The following is an 18,703-nucleotide window of genomic DNA, read 5'->3' as shown; positions in this document are numbered from 1 at the left end:
GGCTCTCTAGGCCTCTCAATGGTACACACTGCAATTAAACCTCCTCTCAACCCCTGTTTCACTGAAAGTGACATTAGTTTATTAGGACTTTGCTCCTAGTGAAAACATTCCAGCCTTGGTAACATACTCCACATAATATTCCAGGATGAAGTGAGAAACGTAACAAGCAGCGAGACCAATGGATTATAAATACTTACTGAGATCCAATACATCATCTGTTTTAATCAAATCCTCTTCCCGTGTCAGTGGTAGTTGTGTCTCTGGCTCCCCTTGTAGTTGCAGGGATAAAGAACGAAGCATAAAGAAAACCCGAATAGCCTAAAAACACGAACAGAACATTAGTTCAATTTGCTGACTGATTAAAGGTTTGGATATCAATTCATTCATTTGGCAACTATTCACATCGCATTATAAAATAATTTAAAGAGAAAGTATCATATTCCTTTACAGATTATAAATACATGCATCTAAGATGGGAGTCAGAGCTTGTAAAGTACAATTGCACAACTAAAGACATTTTCCTAGACTTGAGATTCACTGAGGAATTTAAGGAAACATAGAAGGATGGTAAATGATTTCACATTTCATTTTGATTGATGATTATTTCTGTAGTTTGAAGCAACAAGCAATTGAAAAAGAATGTAAAGTCTAATCAAATTGATCCATTCTGACCACTCCAGTGCTTACCCGTCTCGTTCTTTCTACATCGCCACAAGGCAATCTCTTCACAAAGTCTATACCAGTTAGTGGGGTCCCAGTAGGAGGTAACAGAATAGATGCATCCATCATCAAGTACTCAACATTCAGGGGTTTACTCTTAAGAGAATAAAGAAAAGACAACAGAATCTAGAACATGTAAATACTCCTTAATAATAGAAATATTTAACAAGTTAATGTCAGTAGGTATCACATCAACTTTAATTATCAGCTGGGAAAATAATGGGTCTGTATTCAATCACGTATTTCTCATTCATCTTGTTCAGACTTAGCTCAACTTAAGGAATCAAGTTCCTCATAAAAGGATCCAAAGAAAAAGCAGGTAGTTCCTTTATCATATTGGCTAACATTATATTTTTCAAAAAACCTCAGAATTTGCACTAGTTAACAAAGAATCCCTCCCATCAGTTTTTGTTTCCTCTGTGTTATGTGTGGACTTCTGGCTGATCTAAGTAATGACATAAAATCCTGAGAGAATCAAAATACAGAAAATTTACAATCAGTATCTTTCCTCTATGTGCAATTGTTGGGGCAACTGCTTTTAATTTCTCCTGAAATATTTGTTGCTTATACCATTGCTCCTAAATACAATGGCAATTCACTAACAACTGAATTGGAAGGCAATTATTTTAAAAGTGAGGGTTGGTAGCAAAGTGGTTTGCACGATGACAGGCGATCTGGGATGAATTCCCACCATTGCCTGTTAGAAGCTTGAACATTCCCCCCGTGACTGCGTGGGTTTCCTCTGGGTGCTCTGGTTTCCTCAACAGTCCAAAGACATATCAGCTGGTAGGTTAATTACTCATTACATATTGTTCCATGATTAGGCTAGGATTAAATTGGAGGATTGCTGGGAAGTGAGGCTTGAAAGGGCCTACTCTGTGCTGTATCTCAATAAATAAATAAACAAACAAACAAACAATCTGGCTATTAAAACATAAAAGCAAGAGCTGTGAACATTGGGCCCATTCCTGTTGACACATTTTCAGAATCAGCATCTGGTTTAATATCACTGGCATATATCGTGAAATTTGTTCTGTGGCAGCAATACATTACGATATATAATAAAAACTAAATTATAGTCAGTATATACATTTGTTTTAGTGCAAAAAGAGAAAAAAAGTAGTGAGGTCATGTTCACGGGTTCAATATCCATTCAAATATCTGATGGCAGAGGAGAAGAAGTAGTTCCCTTTTGATGGTAGCAATGAGAACGGGGCATTAGGGAAAGCTAGAGCCCATGATGGAGCTGGCTGAGTTTACAACTTTCTGCAGCTTTTTCCAATCCAATGCAGTGGCCCCTCTATACCAGACAGTGATGCAACCAGTCAGAATTCTCTGCTCAGTACATCTGCGGAAATTTGCGAGTGTCTTTGGTGACATACCAAGTCCCCTCAAACAACAAATGAAATACAGCCACTACTGTGCCTTCTTTGTAACTGCATCAATATGTTGGGCCCAGGATAGATCTTCGGAGATGCTGACACCTAGGAACTTGAATCTGCTTACTCATTCCACTTCAAATCCCTAGATGAGCACTGGTGGATTTTCCTTCGACTTCTTCTTCCTGAAGCCCACAATTAATCCCTTGGTCTTGCTGACATGAGCTGTGACACCACTCACCCAGCTCATCCATTTTGTTTCTGCAATTCTGAATTTCTGCTGACAATACTTCTGTCATTGGCAAACTTACAGATGGTGTTTGAGCCTTGTTTAGCCACACAATCATGGGTGTAGAAAGAGTAGAGCAGTAGTCTAAGCACACATCCTTAAGGTGCACCAGTGTTGATCGTTAGCAAGGAGGAGATATTATTTCCAATCTGCACAGACCGTAGTCTCCTGCTGAGGAAATGAAAGATCCAATTGTAGATGGAGGTACAAAGGCCCAGATTTTGGAGCTTTTTGGTTAGAATTGAGAGTATCATTGTGTCGAATACTTAGCTGTGATCAATAAACAGCAGCCTGATGTATGTATTACTATTGTCCAGTGGATCCAAGGTTGAGGGGAGAGCCAATGAGATTGCATCTACTGTAGACCTATTGTGGTGATAGACAAATTGCAGTGGGTCCAGGGTACTTACTTAGGGAGGAGTTGACTCTGACCATGACCAACGCCTCAAAGCACTGCATCACAGTAAATTTGATTGCCACTGGGCGATGGTCATTGAGGAAGCTTACTCTGCACTTCTTAAGCACTAGTATGATTGTCACCCATTTGAAGCAGGTGGGAACTTCTGACTACAGCAGTGGAATATTGAAGATGTCCTTGAATACTTCTGCCTATCAGTTGGCACAGGTTTTCAGAGCCCTACCAGCTACACCATCAGGGCCTGATGCCTAGTGAGGGTTCATCACTACAAGGATAACAGTGGAAAACTCCCTCAGAAGATAAAATTTGTCCGCTAGATGTTCTAAGTCATGTGAGCAGGACCGAGAAAGAACTTCCACATTTATGCACCATGATGAGTTAATCATAAAGCGTACTCCACCTCCTCTACCTTTAAAAGACTCGGCTGTCCTGTCTTTGCTGAGAGCAGTGAAGCCATCAGGCTGTAGTGCTGCATCCAACATTGCTGGTGTTAGCCATGTCTCTGTAAAGCAGAGTACACAGCAGTCCCTGATGTCCCTCTGGTACAGCAATTTTGCTCTGAGGTCCTCAGCTTTATTTTCCAGAGTCTGTACAATTGCCAGCATAATAGTCGGGATTGGAGGTCAAAGGTTTCTGCATTTCAATCATACCTGTAGACCAGTGCAGCATCCCTGCTGCTGATTTCTTAAAGGGGAATGGCACTTGTGACCCAAGTCTGCCATTCGATGTTCATCAATTAAGTATTGATAGATTTTTAAAACTTTTTACAACAATGCTGCTTACTGAAGTATCCATGGCTGTGACTGGGATTTCAGCTGTAGTAGTCTTAACCTAGAATATTTGATGATTCCCACCAGAGCTGCACACAAAAAGTTAGCACTTAAAAATTCACCTCTAAGATAATCTTACTGGAAAGGCCAGTAAGATTATCTTAGATCAACTTATGGCGCCACTTATATCATCTAATGATAGAGCAATGTCCTCTGTGACAAGTTAACAACATGGAAGGAACAAAATGCTTTAACCATTTGCTTCCACCTTTTGGGGGGCATATCATCATTTGCATACAGGCAACTAAAATTACAACAAAAACGTGCCCAAGGGCAGTTGCAGAGAGCCGTGCATTGCATTGGTTTACAATTGGTTGCATCATAGACTGGAATGGCAATACAAGAAGCTGCTGGGAGTACTGCAATCTTCCTAATACATCATGGGCACATCCTTCCTCATCATAGGAGGCACCACCTCAAGCCAGTAACATCCAAAGATCCCCACCATCGAGGCCATGCTATCTCCTCACAGCTACCATTTGGCAGGAGGTACAGAGTCTTAAATCCCACCCAAACAGGTTCAAGAACAGCTACATCCATTCAACCATTCAGTTCTTGAACCAACTGGCAAAACCCTAATCACTACAATTTAGCAACACATTGATCACTTTGCATTAAAATACACTTTTTTTGTTCTAAGTGAGTTCTTTCTTGCAAAGATGATGTATAATTTACGTTAGTTTATGTTTTTGCTGCTTATATGATGCTATATGCCTGTGCTGCTTTTGCAAGTAAGTTTTATGTTGGACCTGTGCATGCATGTACTTGTGCATGTAACATTAAACTTAGACTTTGACCTTCTACTTTCTATACTTTCATTTTCAGCTCACTATAAAATCATGCATAATTTATAGTGCCTATAAAAAGTATTCGACCCCCCCCCCCCCCCCCCCCGGAAGTTTTCAGATTTTATTGTTTTACAACATTGAATCACAGTGGATTTAATTTGGTTTCTTTTTACACTGATCAGTGCAGAGCTGGCATAAATTCAATGAGAAAACATACAAATGATATTCAGTGCTCCTCTCACCGGTATGCAAAGTTCAAACATATCTGAATTTAAGTTAAAAGACCTTGATCACTTGTAAACACGAGGAAATCTGCAGATGCTGGCAATTCAAGCAACACACACAAAATGCTGGTGGAACGTAGCAGGCCAGGCAGCATCTATAGGGAGAAGAGCTGTGACGTTTCGGGCTGAGACCCTGGACGAAGGGTCTCGGCCTGAAACGTCACAGCGCTTCTCCCTACAGATGCCTCCTGGCCTGCTGCATTCCACCAGCATTTTGTGTGTGTTGCTTGACCACTTGTATTACATTTTGTGGTAACTCAGCCAGTCACTTACCATCATGACTCTGTATTCATCTTCAAACATATCGAGAAAGATTTCTTCTCCCTAGAAGAATATAGACAAGTCAGGTTTGGATCAATGGATATGAATTTTAGTTTAAATCTGAAGAATGGAACTCAAGTAACACATAAAAGTCTAGCCATTTGGAAGCAGAATCAGAATATTATCACTGACATGTGACATTTTTTGTTTTGCGGCAGTACAGTACAAGAAATAAAAATTACAGTTACAAAATAAATAGTGCAAAAAGATGACTAACGAGGCAGTGCTTATGGACCATTCAGAAATCTGATGGCAAAGAGGAAGAAGCTGATCTTAAAACATTGAATGTGCATGTTCAGGCACCTGCACCTCCTCCCTGAGTCGGCATTCCCAGATGGTTAGGGTCTTCAATAATGGATGCCACCTTCCTGAGGCACCACTTTTTGAAAATATCCTTGACAGCGGGGACGGAACAGGCAGAGTCCCCAATCCTCTGTAGCTTCTTGTGATTCTGGGCATTGGAGGTGCTAGGCCAGGCTGTGACATAATCAGTAAGAATGTTCTTCACAGTACATCTGGGGAAATTTGCATGATGCTTTGGTGACATACCAAATCTCCTCAAACTCCTAAATGAAGTAGAGTCACTGGCATGTTTTCTTTGTAATTGCATCAATGGGCTGAGCCCAGAATAGATCCCCTGAGATGCTGATGCTCAGGAGCTCGAAGCTACTCGCCCTTTCCACCACTGACTCCTCAAATAGGATTGCTTTGTGCTCTTCCAACTACCCCTTCCTGAAATCCACAAATAACTCCTTCATTTTGCTGAAGATGAGCATGAGGTTGTTGTTACATCAGTCAACCAACCAATCTATTTCACTGTAGTATGCCTCCTCGTCACCACCTGAGATATTGCCAACAAAAGTGATGTCATCAACAAATTTATAGATGCCGTTTGAGGAGAAATTAGCCACACAGTCACGAGTGTAAAGCAGTGGGCTAAGCACATATCCTTGAGTGTGGCTGTGCTGACTGCCTGTGAGGATAATCATAGCAATGTATTTAACATAGGTTCTTTCTGTTTCCTTAAATAAGGTAAAAGACCTGATGGCAATATTTTGAAGAGCAGGAAAGTTAGTTCAGTATGTGGGCAATGGTTTGATTTGAGGGACCACACTTATAATTTGTACTATTCCATTTCACAAGCAAATGCTCACATCTTCCCTGGTCTGATCTCAAACAGTTGAGGACTGGCCCTGTTTTCCAAGGAAAGGTCATTGATAGAGAAAAAAAGAATTAACTTTGTTTCTCTCTTTAAGGATGCAGACTGATAAATAGAATATATTCAGAATTCTATTTATCTCCTAATGCACGTTACCTTTACACAGAAACACACTGAATTGTTAACTCCCAGTAGCAAAATAAAATTTGAGTAACGTACACAAAATACTGTGGAGGAACTCCTCGTGCAAGATCTTGGTCCAAAATGCTTACTTTTTATCCATCTCATAGATAGTGCCTAACTTGCTGAGTTCTTCAGCATTTTATGTCTGTTACTTTGGATTTCCAGCATCAACAGAATCTAGTGTTCAAAATAAAATTTGAGTCTCTTTCAATTTACAAAAATTGGAAAAATACATTTACGATGAGAGGCACTTCCTCCCTTGAAATGTCATGAATCTTTATAATTTTCCACCTCCAGCAGCTGTGGAACCTGAATCAATGAACATATTCAAGGTTGAGGCAAAATAAAATTGATCTATTTGAAGCTGTGGGTCATGGGTAACAGGCAGCAAAGTGGAGCTGAGTTCAAGATCAAATGAGTGCAATCACATAATGGCAGAGCAAGCTTAGGGGGGCAAACGGCCTGTTGAGTTCTGTTCATTTGGACTATGTGAGTATTTAGTACACAGGCACACTCTCCCTGTTATTTGCGTGTGTGCATGTGGAGAGAGAGGAGTTGGTGGATGTTAAGTTTGCAGTATTCAGGTATTGAAAGGAGACTTTGAAAGTAAAGTTGCTTAAACAAAAGAAAAATGTGTCCCTACCACAAACACGAGAAAATCTGCAGATGCTAGCAATCCGAGCAATACACACCAAATGCTACATGAACTCAGTAGGCCAGGCAGCATCCAGGAAAAGAGTACAGTCGATGTTTCAGACCAAAACCCTTCGGCAGGTTCTTCAACATTTTGAATGTGCTGCAAAAATGTGTCCCTGCTGTTTGGGTGTTAACAGGTCTACCCCTTGCTCCAAAATATGTTCTCAAGCAAAGATGGCAACTTTGATTTAAAGTTGATTACAAATGATAAGATATTCTTAGAAATGATCAGCACATTTCTGAAAAGGAACAAGAACCCCATTTTAGAAAAAGACATTTGTAATCAGATAGTGCTTTTTTTTTGGAATACATGTGGTGCTGTGGTATTTTTTTCCCCCAAAGTAAAACCATTTTGCTGTAGCATGCTTCATGTCTAGTTTGAGGAATGAGAACCAGTTGAAAGTTCCAGGAAATCAAGTTTTGTTCTTATACGAAGATCTTGTCTTTCGTCACCAACATCCCTAGCAAATGCTATAATCGTGCTCTCATATCAATTGTTTTGATATTTACTTTGTCAGTATTTAGCTCTTCAAGCCCTTTAATGCTCTTAATTAATATCAGACAGAGGTGCCTCATTATTATAGATTCTTATCAAATCAAAAACCAAGAATGTAAAAAGCTGAAGCAAAAAAAAAACTTGCATTTATATCAAATCTTATTGGGATGACACACAGAGAACCACAGGCTAGTTTAAGAACAGATGCCAATGCCTTCCAGACTTTGACACCTTCATATAGCAGCACAGAAATATGGAACATGCTGGAAGATATGAGTGGACACATCTCCTGCTCCACCTACCACTTAATACAAGAACATTCTAAAATATACTGAGCTGAGGGACCAGAGTAGCCCCTCAGCTTTAAAACAGCCATAAATGACATATCTAGTGAAGCCGCATTCACTATATGGATGCATACTTGCCATATGAATGGTATTGCCAAACCTAGTAGGTGAAGTAAGTGACTTTTTTTTTTAAAATAAAAGATTTTATTTAATACTAATTAAATAAAGAATTTGACCTATCAAATGTGACAGTGGGAAAGTGTGTATGGAACCAGAGGAAATAGCAGAGGTACTTAATGAATACTTCAGTATTCACTATGGAAAAGGATCTTAGTGACTGTAGTGATGACTTGCAGCAGACTGAAAAGCTTCAGCATGTAGATATTAAGAAAGAGGATGTGCTGGAGCTTTTGGAAAGCATCAAGTTGGATAAGTCACCGGGACCAGACGAAATGTATCCCAGGCTACTGTGGGAGGCGAGGGAGGAGACTGCTGAGCCTCTGGCGATGATCTTTGCATCATCAATGGGTACGGGAGAGGTTCCTGAGGATCGTAGATTTTGTTCTTTTATTCAAGAAAGGGAGTAGAGATAGCCCAGGAAAATATAAACCAGTGAGTCTTACCTCAGTGGTTGGTAAGTTGATGGAGAAAATCCCGAGAGGTAGGATATATGAACATTTGGAGAGGTATAATATAATTAGGAGTAGTCAGCATGGCTTTGTAAAGGGCAGGTTGTGCCTTACGAGCCTGATTAAATTTTCTGAGGATGTGACTAGACACTTTGATGAAGGAAGAGCAGTAGATGTAGTGTATATGGATTTCAGCAAGGCATTTGATAAGGTACCCCATGCAAGGCTTATTGGGAAAGCAAGGAGGCATGGGATCCAAGGGGACATTGCTTTGTGGATCCAGAACTGGCTTGCTCACAGAAGGCAAAGAGTGGTTGTTGACGGGTCACATTGTGCATGGAGGTCGGTCACCAGTGCAGTGCCTCAGGGATCTGTTCTGGGACCCTTACTCTTTGTGATTTTTGTAAATGACCTGGATGAGGAAGTGGAGGGATTGGTTAGTAAGTTTGCTGATGACACAAATGTTGGGGGTGCTGTGGATAGTGTGGAGGGCTGTCAGAGGTTACAGTGGGACATTGATAGGATGCAGAACTGAGAAGTGGCAGATGGAGTTCAACCAAGATAAGTGTGAAGTGGTTCATTTTGGTAGGTCAAATATGATGGCAGAATATAGTATTAATGTTAAGTCTCTTGACAGTGTGGAGGATCAGAGAGATCTTGGGGCCCAAGTCCATAGGACACTCAAAGCAGCTGCGCTGGTTGACTCTGCGGTTAAGCAGGCGTATGGTGTATTGGCCTTCATCAAGTGTAGAGTTGAATTTAGGAGCCAAGAGGTAATGTTGCAGCTATATAGGACCCTGGTCAGACCCCACTTCGAGTACTGTGCTCAGTTATGGTCGCCTCACTACAGGAAGGATGTGGAAACCATAGAAAGGGTGCAGAGGAGATTTACAAGGATGTTGCCTGGATTGGGGAGCATGCCTTATGAGAATAGGATGAGTGAACTCGGCCTTTACTCCTTGGAGCGAAGGAGGATGAGAGGTGACCTGATAGAGCTGTACAACAGGATGAGAGGCATTGATAGTGTGGATAGTCAGAGGCTTTTTCCCAGGGCTGAAATGGTTGCCACAAGAGGAAACAGGTTTAAGGTGCTGAGGAGTAGGTACAGAGGAGATGTCAGGAGGAAGTTTTTTACTCAGAGAGTGGTGCTGAGGAGTAGGTACAGAGGAGATGTCAGGAGGAAGTTTTTTACTCAGAGAGTGGTGAGTGCGTGGAATGGGCTGCCGGCAATGGTGGTGGAGGCGGATACAATAGGGTCTTTTAAGAGGCTTTTAGATAGGTACATGGAGCTTAGTAAAATAGAGGGCTATAGGTAAGCCTAGTAATTTCTAAGGTGGGGACGTGTTCAGCACAACTTTGTGGGCCAAAGGGCCTGTATTGTGCTGTAGGTTTTCTATGTTTCTAATAATGTTTTAATTAAGTTACATTAATTAAATGAACAACTCAAAACAAAGTTTTTTTTGGAGAAATAAAGCACTTTCTTTGATCACTAGACTCATACAGGAAAATTTGAATGACAAACGATATGCTGGCTTTAATTGTAAGGAGGATGGAGCATAAACAAAAGTAGTCTTTCTGTAATTCAAAGAAGCCTCACACTATATCAGATACACTGCAAGTTACTTCATTTTCTATACAAAACTAAGAACATAAATGCAATCCACACAAGGCATCAAAACATTCACTAGTTTGACCCGGGATAAAATAAATGAGAAATCAAGTTGGTGAGAGCCAAATACCAGAAGAGTGAGAAATTATCTTTTTCTAACAAAAGATCCTGCGTGGGCTTTATAGGATAGAAACCAAGGAACTTTTTCTCCTGCAAGTTTAAGACTGTACTCAGAATGGGATTCACCCATTAATGAACATCAAATCTTTAGAATTTGCAGACAGACTCAAGAGTATTTTCAAGGCTGACATTGTTACTTTATAACATCCTAAAGGAATCAAGGGAAATTACTGATTCATTGTTCGATCTGTCAGATTAGTTTGCACATTTGATCAAATCTAACCAAATTGCTCTGTTATGTTAAGAAATGCTTTAGTTTGAGGAAAATAATATTCGTCACACATTGTGGACAGACGTTACCCAAAGTCTAGAATGTTGAAATGCCTGTGGTGACTGCTACATATATTGCTGGCTGAATCACAAGTCTGGCTGTAAATTCTCTCTAAATGGACCATTTTCTACTGAAGCGTCATCAGTTCTAAGTTTACTTTCAAAAATTAATTCCGTACCTGAATTTCTTTTGTTAACTATTATAAACGTGAAACTCCTCATCTGTATTACCTCAGTACTTGAACTGAATTGTATTTTTTAAATATACTGAACTTACCTATTTGATAAAACTATAAATTTGAAATGGCACAGTAAAAAGCTACATAATTTATCTTTCAGATTTTTCAAATGTCCCCAAATCCTTTCTGACATACTCAGCACAGTCACTTCAGTATTGTAGGAAACGTAGCAGTTATATACTGTACATGTATATTTCAGGCGTTGAATGATAGAAACATTGATCAGGACTACAAGGAATCAACCTATTCTTCTTTAATGGAGTTCCTCCAGATCACACAAAAAAACCTGTGTCTCATTTAAAGCCAGCATCCACAACAGTGAAGAGATTCCATAGCTTATATTAAGTGTTTAATTCTCCAAATGGAATTTGAACCAAAAACCTCATGTCACATGGGGTATAGTGCTACTTTAGACAAAGTACAACAATTGATTTCTTCATACCTAGCAACAGCGGATAAAAAAATGTTGACTATGATTAGGAACTATTCTACTCTGGAAGTCAGCCCAGTGAACTTCTTAAGATGTTTCACATGAGAATAATATTTGAAATGACTACTGCAATCATTCATGCCAGTCTCAAGTTCAAAGAATGTCACTCTCTCATCTCATACATCCTTCAGTTTCATTAAAACAAAATTGCAGGTGATGGAAATCTGAAATAAAACAGAAAATGTTGGAAATACTTAATAGCTCAGGCAGCATTTGTGGAAAGAGAAAAAAATATAATTTCAGTACTTATTTTCAGTTTAAATTTCCAAACCTGCAGGTTTATGATTTTCATCTTCACTCTCTTGTCCACAAAATACTCAATTTCTCTTGAAGTATCTGGTACTATCCAAATCCAACTGCACCTCTGCATGTTCTGTTTCACATATTCATCAACTTTTCCTGAACTTTAAGTCCCTGCCACTGTTAGAAAATTCTGTGTGCATTCATTACAGGATAACATTATGCTTGCACTTTGAGAACAGGACATTTTATATATGAAATTTGTAATGGGTCCCCACCAGAGCAACCCAGTTAGTTCCCTCTCTCTCCAGAGCCATAATTTCAGATCTCTTCCCTTTCCATTTAGATATTTAAACTGCTGATTATTAGAATTGATGTTTTTTCAAATAGGCAACACCACCAAACCCTTACTGCCCTTTAGGTATTGTTGAGCCATCTTTGAAAGGTAGTGCCACAGTAAACATGGGTTCTAGAATTCAGACAATGTGATGGTAAAGCAGGGGTGATATATTTTCAAGTCAAGATGGTATGCGAGTTGGAGAGGAACCTGCAGTATAATGCACTTGCTGCCCAAGTACTTTCATAGTGGTAAATACTGTGAGCATAGGCAATGTTACTGGATTAGCATGGGCACATATAAATAAAGTTTGTCTGCAGGGAATGAATAGAATTATTAAAGTTGAAGATTGTGCGCAAAAATATCTGAACTGATCTCATTTTAATTACCAAATGTCTAGGATTTGGTGAAGGAACATGATGCCTTCTCTGCAGAATAAATTCAGAATTGGCTGCCAACCACAGGCTAGACAAGTAAAGAAAGAAATACTCACAAAATGACTCCAACCAAATAAAAAAATAAACTAGAAAAATGAATATGAAATTTCCCAAACAGAAAGCAGTTAAAATGTTTGTATAAGAAAGTGAAAAAAAACAAAACAGCCTTTGCATGGCATAGAAACTGCATTTTAGAACATTACTGTAAAGGAAAATATTCAAAGCACACAGAAAATCAGTCAAGGAGAAGGTGTTTCAGGTCAATGACCTAACATCAGAACTGGAAGATACCAGAAATAAAGAGGTTTTAAGTGTAAACAGAGCCAGAACATTAATGCATAGGCTAAGAACAAAAAAAAAAGTGGTGGATGGAAGAAGTGACTTAATGACAAAGAGATTAACAAGGAAGATTAAAACAAAGATGATGTGAAGCAAAATCTCAAGATGATTGAAGAACTCAGCAAAATAGGCAGCAGTCAAGGAGCATGAAACTGAATGAATGTTTTTGATCAACGGCCATTCGTCAGAACTCAGGTGAAAGATGGACAAATGTAGAAACTGGAGATTTTCCAATGGTAGTTAACCAATTATAGCCATAAACCATCATAGAGCAAGAGTAAGGATAGTGGGAGAAAGAAACAAATCAGGAGGGCCACAGTAGCTCTGGATAGTGGCAGAATAAAAACAGGTCAGCTTTGTTCACGTACACTATCCTGCTGGCCATATGTAGACTTTCAACTTCCATGTTATTTTGATTAAGTAATTTCCAGAGATGCTGTTACACAAGAGTTCTACTCTTTTCCCAAACAGGATTTTCATTTGTCTCATTCTGCATTGTCTTAAATTTTAAAAGTAAACACCATTATGAAAAAAACACTACTTCCTGCCTATTGCAAGTAAACATTGACAGTACATACAAACAAGTTGGATGAATCAGCAGGTCGGGCAGCATCCGTTTTGACAGTATATTGTTTACACCTTAACCTTAAAAAAATTACTTTTATGGAAACATTCTTTAAGATCTGAATATATTACTTTAAACCCAGCATGCTAAAAAAGCATGAAACATGGTATGTCATGCTATTCCTTACCTTATAGAAACGCCGCAGTAAGTGGACACTTTCTTCCCTTGCACCCTGGAGAACAGAAAGAAAAATGGAGAAACAGCAGGAATAAAACATAGTATGCACTGATAGCTCAACGATGATAAAAATAATGTCGGATTCTTTTTATTATTATTAATTGTAGCTTAATATCAGGGTAGCTGTAAGAGCACAGCAATCAAAGTGGCACTATGGATAGTTCTCAACCATGGGCTCAGCCAACAAATTCAGTGTCACAAGTGGTTAAAAAAGTTGTTATTGTAGACTGAGGAACTTCGGTATAGATGCTTTCCTCCATGCAAGAAGTCAATGTTCATTATTTATTAAACACAAGAGATTCTGTAGATGCTAGAATTCTTGAGCAACACACAAAAAATGCTGGAGGAACTCAGCAAGCCAGGCAGCATCTATGGAGTGAAATAGTCAATATTTTGGGGTCAGGACCCTTGATTCAGACTGGAAAGGAAGGCAGCAGGAGCCAGAATAGGAAAGTGGGAAGGTGGGTGTGTTGGGCGGGGTGGGGAGGAATGAAGTAAGAAACTGGGGGAGAGATAGGTGCTGAAGAAGGAATCTAATAGAAGAAGAGAGTGGACCATGGCAGAAAGGGAAGGAGGAGGGGAAACCAGGGGGAGATGGGCTGGTGAGAAGTGAAGGGGTGAGATGTAACCGGAATGGGAAATAGAAAATGATAGTAGGAAGGTCTCACCTATCACCTGACTCTGGTTTCTGCCCAGTTTCCTTTTCAGTGCTGAAGGGTTCCAACCTGAAACATTAACAGTTTATTCTCCTCCACTGGTGCTGCCTGACTTGTTGAGTTCCTCCAGCATTGTGTCTGTGTGTGTTGCTGATTTTTTTTAAATTGCTTTGCAAAAAAGCTTAACCCATGGAACCATGCACTTTGTTTATCTAACTTTTTCTCCATAATGAACCAACCCATATGTGCCATTCAGTTTTTTTGTCTTCACCTATTAATACACACTTCACACATTCCATTTATTTTATTTTCTCTGCCACCTAAAACATTACTATTTTTGTATCTTTGCCAAGTTGTGATAAGCTTTTTTTAAAGACTGATCCAAAATGTCAACTCCATTTCTTCTTAAATATGCCGAAACTCAATTCAGATGAATTAAGTTAACTTGTTTCCAATTTTCTTGAAATTCCCACAAATGTTGAACTGACACCAGGTTACCAAAATATAAATCTTCAAGTAAGACTACCTTATTACCTTTGAAGCATTCTCCCTCTCAAGTTAGAGAATTAGCTTTTGTTCTTAGAGAGTCTCATTGCAGTAAACACAACTCACTTATTATCTTACTTATATCATAATTTCATTTGTGTCTATCATGAAATAAACTGGAGGTCCAAGAGCCAGTCCTCATTAGGGGACTGGAATTGGACAGGGTGAGTAACTTTAAATTCCTTGGTGTTATATCAGAGGATCTGTCCGGGGAGCAGCATGCAAGTGCCATACAAAGAAGGCATGACAGCTCCTCTACTTTCTTAGAAATTTGTGTAATTCAATGCATTATCTAAAACTTTGACAAGCTTCTATAGATAACACAATCAATTCATTACAACAGTACTTCGAGGAAGCGTAAGGGAAAGTAATAACAGACTGTAAAGTGTTACAGTTACAAAGAAAGTACAGTGCAGGGAGACAATAACCTCTTTCTCAGTTTTTTCTGCTCGAAAGAAAACAGACCCCATTTATCTAATCTCACTTCACAACTTAAGTTTCTCAATCCAGACAATATCCTTGTGAATTTTTTGCAGCAGTGTGTACTATTTACAAGATGCACTGTAACAACACACCAGAGTTCCTAAGGCAGCACCTTCCAGACCCAAGTTCACCACCATCTAGAAGGACAAGAACAGCAGACACCTGGGAACACCACCACTTGGAAAGCCCCCTACAAGTCACTCACCATCCCGACTTGGAAACATATCGCCGTTCCTTATCGCTGGGTCAAAATCACGGAGTTCTCTCTCTAACAGCACTGTGGGTGTATCTACACCTCGGACTGCAGCGATTCAAGAAGCCAGCTCATCGCCACCTTCTCAAGGGTAACTAGGGATGGGCAACAAATGCTGGCTTAGCTAGCTATGCCCACATCCTGTAAATGAATAAATTTTAAAAATTGTTTCTGTACCCTCTCTAGCTTAATTGTATCTTTCATGTACTTTAGCAACCAAAAATGAACACAATATTCCAACGTGGTCCAATCAATGTTTGGTAAACATGGTCAAAGTGAATTTATTAAAGTACATACATGCCACCATATACAACCCTGAGATTTATTTTTTTATGGGCATACACAGTAAATCCAAGAAACATAGTAGAATCAATGAAAGGCCGTACCCAACAAGATAGACCAAAGTGCAAAATACAACAAAATGTACAAATAGGAAAGAGAAAAGCAATAATAATAAATAAAAAAGGATTAAGTATTGAGAAACATGAGATGAAGAGTCCTTGAAAGTTAAGTCCATAGGTTGTGGGAACATTTGGGTGACGGGGCAACTGTAGCTGAGTGAAGTTATCCACTCTGGTTCAAGAGCCTGCTAACTGAGGAGTAACAACTGTTCCTGAACTTGGTGGTTTGGGTACTGAGGCTCCTGTACCTTTCCCTGGTAGCAGCAGCAAGAAGAGAACATGGATTGATAATTGATGCTGCTTTCTTGTGACAGCGCTCCTTGTAGATGTGCTCAATGATGGAGAAGTCTTTACACATGAAGGACTGAGCCATGTTCACTACTTGTAGAACTTTCTGTTCAAGGACATTAGTGTTCCCTCGCCAGGCCATGATGCAATCAGTCAATATACTCTCCACTACATATTATAGAAGTTCGTTGAAGTTTTAGATGTCATGCTGAGTCTTCACTAACTTCTAAGGAAGTTGAGGCACTGCCATGCTCTCTTTGTAATTGCACTTACATGCCAGGCCCAGGACAGATACTCTAAAATGAGAGCACTGGGCAACTTGAAGTTGTTGACCCTCTGCACCTCTGATCTCTTGATAAGAACTGGCTGATGGTCCTCTGGTTTCTTCCTCTTAAAGTCGGTAAACAACTCCTTGGTCTTGCTGACATTGAGCAAGAGGTTCTGGTTGTGGCACCAATCAGCCAAATTTTCAATGCCACTCTGATACGCTGAGTCATCACCATCTTTGATTAGGCCAATGACAGTGGTGTTATTAGCAAACTTAAATATGGCGTTGGAGCTATGCTTAGCGTCAGTCTTAAGTATAAAGAGAGTAAAGCAGGGGGCTAAGACCACAGCCTTGTAGTGCGCTGGTGCTATGCACTGTGACATGTAAAATGACATCCCAATGCTTTGGCCAATGAAGGCAAGCATCCCATAGGAGTTTTTCCACTGTTGTCTGTGTTGTTACCGTCAGTGAACTATGTAGTTGTACCTCAAGGTCGTTCTGTTCAACAATGCCCAGGACCTCATCATTCACTGCGGTTTAACATTCTAAAAGGCACCAGTTTTCTCTTATATTTCAGCTAATAATTTGTGTCCACCATCAATATCCTATTGTAATCTTAGACAATTTTCATTGTCTATTATAACACTAATGTTAATGTCGCCAGCAAACTTACTCCTTACAATCTCATCCAAATCATGAATAGACATGACAAATAGCATCAGTGAGGAACACCACAGGCCTCCAATCTGAAAAATAATTGTCCACTATGCTCTGACTCCTACCACCAAGCTAATTTTGTATTCAATTGGCCATCTCACACGTTCTAGTTTTTAGTCTAGCCTACTATGTGAGACCTGTCAAAGACCTTGCTATGCAGACATTTACTGCTGTCTTCAATCAACCCCCTTGGTCAACTTTTCAAAACAACTCAAACTCATAATAACACACACAAAATGCTGGAGGAACTCAGCAGGCCAGGCAGTGTCTACGAGGGGTGATTGATAAGTTTGTGGCCTAAGGTAGGAGTCAATTTCAGAAAACCTAGCACATTTATTTTTCAACATAGTCCCCTCCTACATTTACACACTTAGTCCAGCGGTCGTGGAGCATACGGATCCCTTCTTTGTAGAAGTGATCCACAACAGGGGTGATTGATAAGTTTGTAGCCTAAGGTAGAAGGAGATGAGTTATACAGCTCTCATTACATGCACGTGCAGTTCGACTCTTTGAGTGAAAATGCAGAAAGTTTGAAGTTAATCACTCATCTCCTTCTACCTTAGGCCACGAACTTATCAATCACCCCTGCTGTGGACCACTTCTGGAGGTCCAAGATGCCGACTTCTGCAAAGAACGGATCCGTATGCTCCACGACCGCTGGACTAAGTGTGTAATTGTAGGAAAAATAAACGTGCTAGGTTTTCTAAAATTGACTTCTTCTACCTTAGGCCACTAACTTATCAATCACCTCTCGTATGGAAAAAAGCACAGTCAACGTTTTGGGCCGAAACCCTTCGGCAGGTACATGACTTGCCATGCACAAATGGTGACTTCCCATGAGCAGTCTTGTGCTTTTCCAAATGGAAATAAATTGTCTCTCTGAATTCCTACCAATAGTTTTCCGATCACCATTTTAAGGCTCAGTAGCCTGTAGTTCCTTGGCTTATTCCTGCTGTCCTGAAATTAAGGCACAATATTAGCCATCCTTCATTCATGCAGTACTTCCCACATAGTTAATGAAGTGACAAAAATCTCTGTAGGGCACCTTTGTTGTCCATAGCACACACATAAAGAAGTGAGTGCAGTTTCTATTACGAGGGAGAAAGTGCTCTAAAAGCTGCAAGACCGAAGGGTACATAGGTCACCCGGACCAGATGAACTGCACCCTAGGGTTCTGTAAAGGGTAGCAGTAGAGATTGTGGAGGCTTTAGTAATGATCTTTCAAAAACCATTGGACTCTGACATGGTGCCAGAGGACTGGAAAATGCCACTCTTTAAGAAAGGAGGAAGGCAGCAGAAAGAAAATTGTAGAGCAGTTAGCCTGACCTCAGTGGTTGGGGAAAATGTTGGAGTCAATTGTTAAGGATGAGTTTATGAAATACTTGATGACACAGGACAAGTTAGGACAAAGTCAGCATAACTTCCTTAAGGGAAAATCTTGCCTGACAAACCTGTTGGAATTCTTTGAGGAGATTACAAGTAGGATAGATAAAAGGGATGCAATGGCTGTTGTATATTTGGAGTCTTAGAAGGCCTTTGACAAGGAGCCACACGTGAGGCTGTTTACCAAGTTAAGAGCCCATGGCATTAAAAGAAAGTTACGGGCATGGTTAGATCATTGGCTGATTCATAGGAGGCAGTGAGCAGGAATAAAAGGATTCTTTTCTGG

General features: G+C 39.9%; 1 protein-coding gene across 7 annotated transcripts in view; it reads right to left on the bottom strand.

Annotated features, from left to right (window-relative positions):
- clec16a (C-type lectin domain containing 16A) overlaps positions 1-18,703 on the bottom strand; it is a 230,884-nt gene that overhangs the window by 70,061 nt on the left and 142,120 nt on the right. For all 7 annotated transcript variants that reach the window (XM_073060358.1, XM_073060359.1, XM_073060354.1 and 4 more), the window contains 4 exons: positions 13,373-13,417; positions 4,982-5,032; positions 688-816; positions 198-318 (listed from right to left, as the gene is read on the bottom strand). In XM_073060358.1, the coding sequence (XP_072916459.1) occupies positions 198-318; positions 688-816; positions 4,982-5,032; positions 13,373-13,417 (346 nt within the window). The remainder of the gene's footprint in view (positions 1-197; positions 319-687; positions 817-4,981; positions 5,033-13,372; positions 13,418-18,703) is intronic.

The sequence above is a fragment of the Hemitrygon akajei genome, chromosome 11 (assembly GCF_048418815.1).
Source record: "Hemitrygon akajei chromosome 11, sHemAka1.3, whole genome shotgun sequence".
NCBI lineage: Eukaryota > Metazoa > Chordata > Chondrichthyes > Myliobatiformes > Dasyatidae > Hemitrygon > Hemitrygon akajei.
This window is presented reverse-complemented; position numbering and strand designations above follow the sequence as displayed.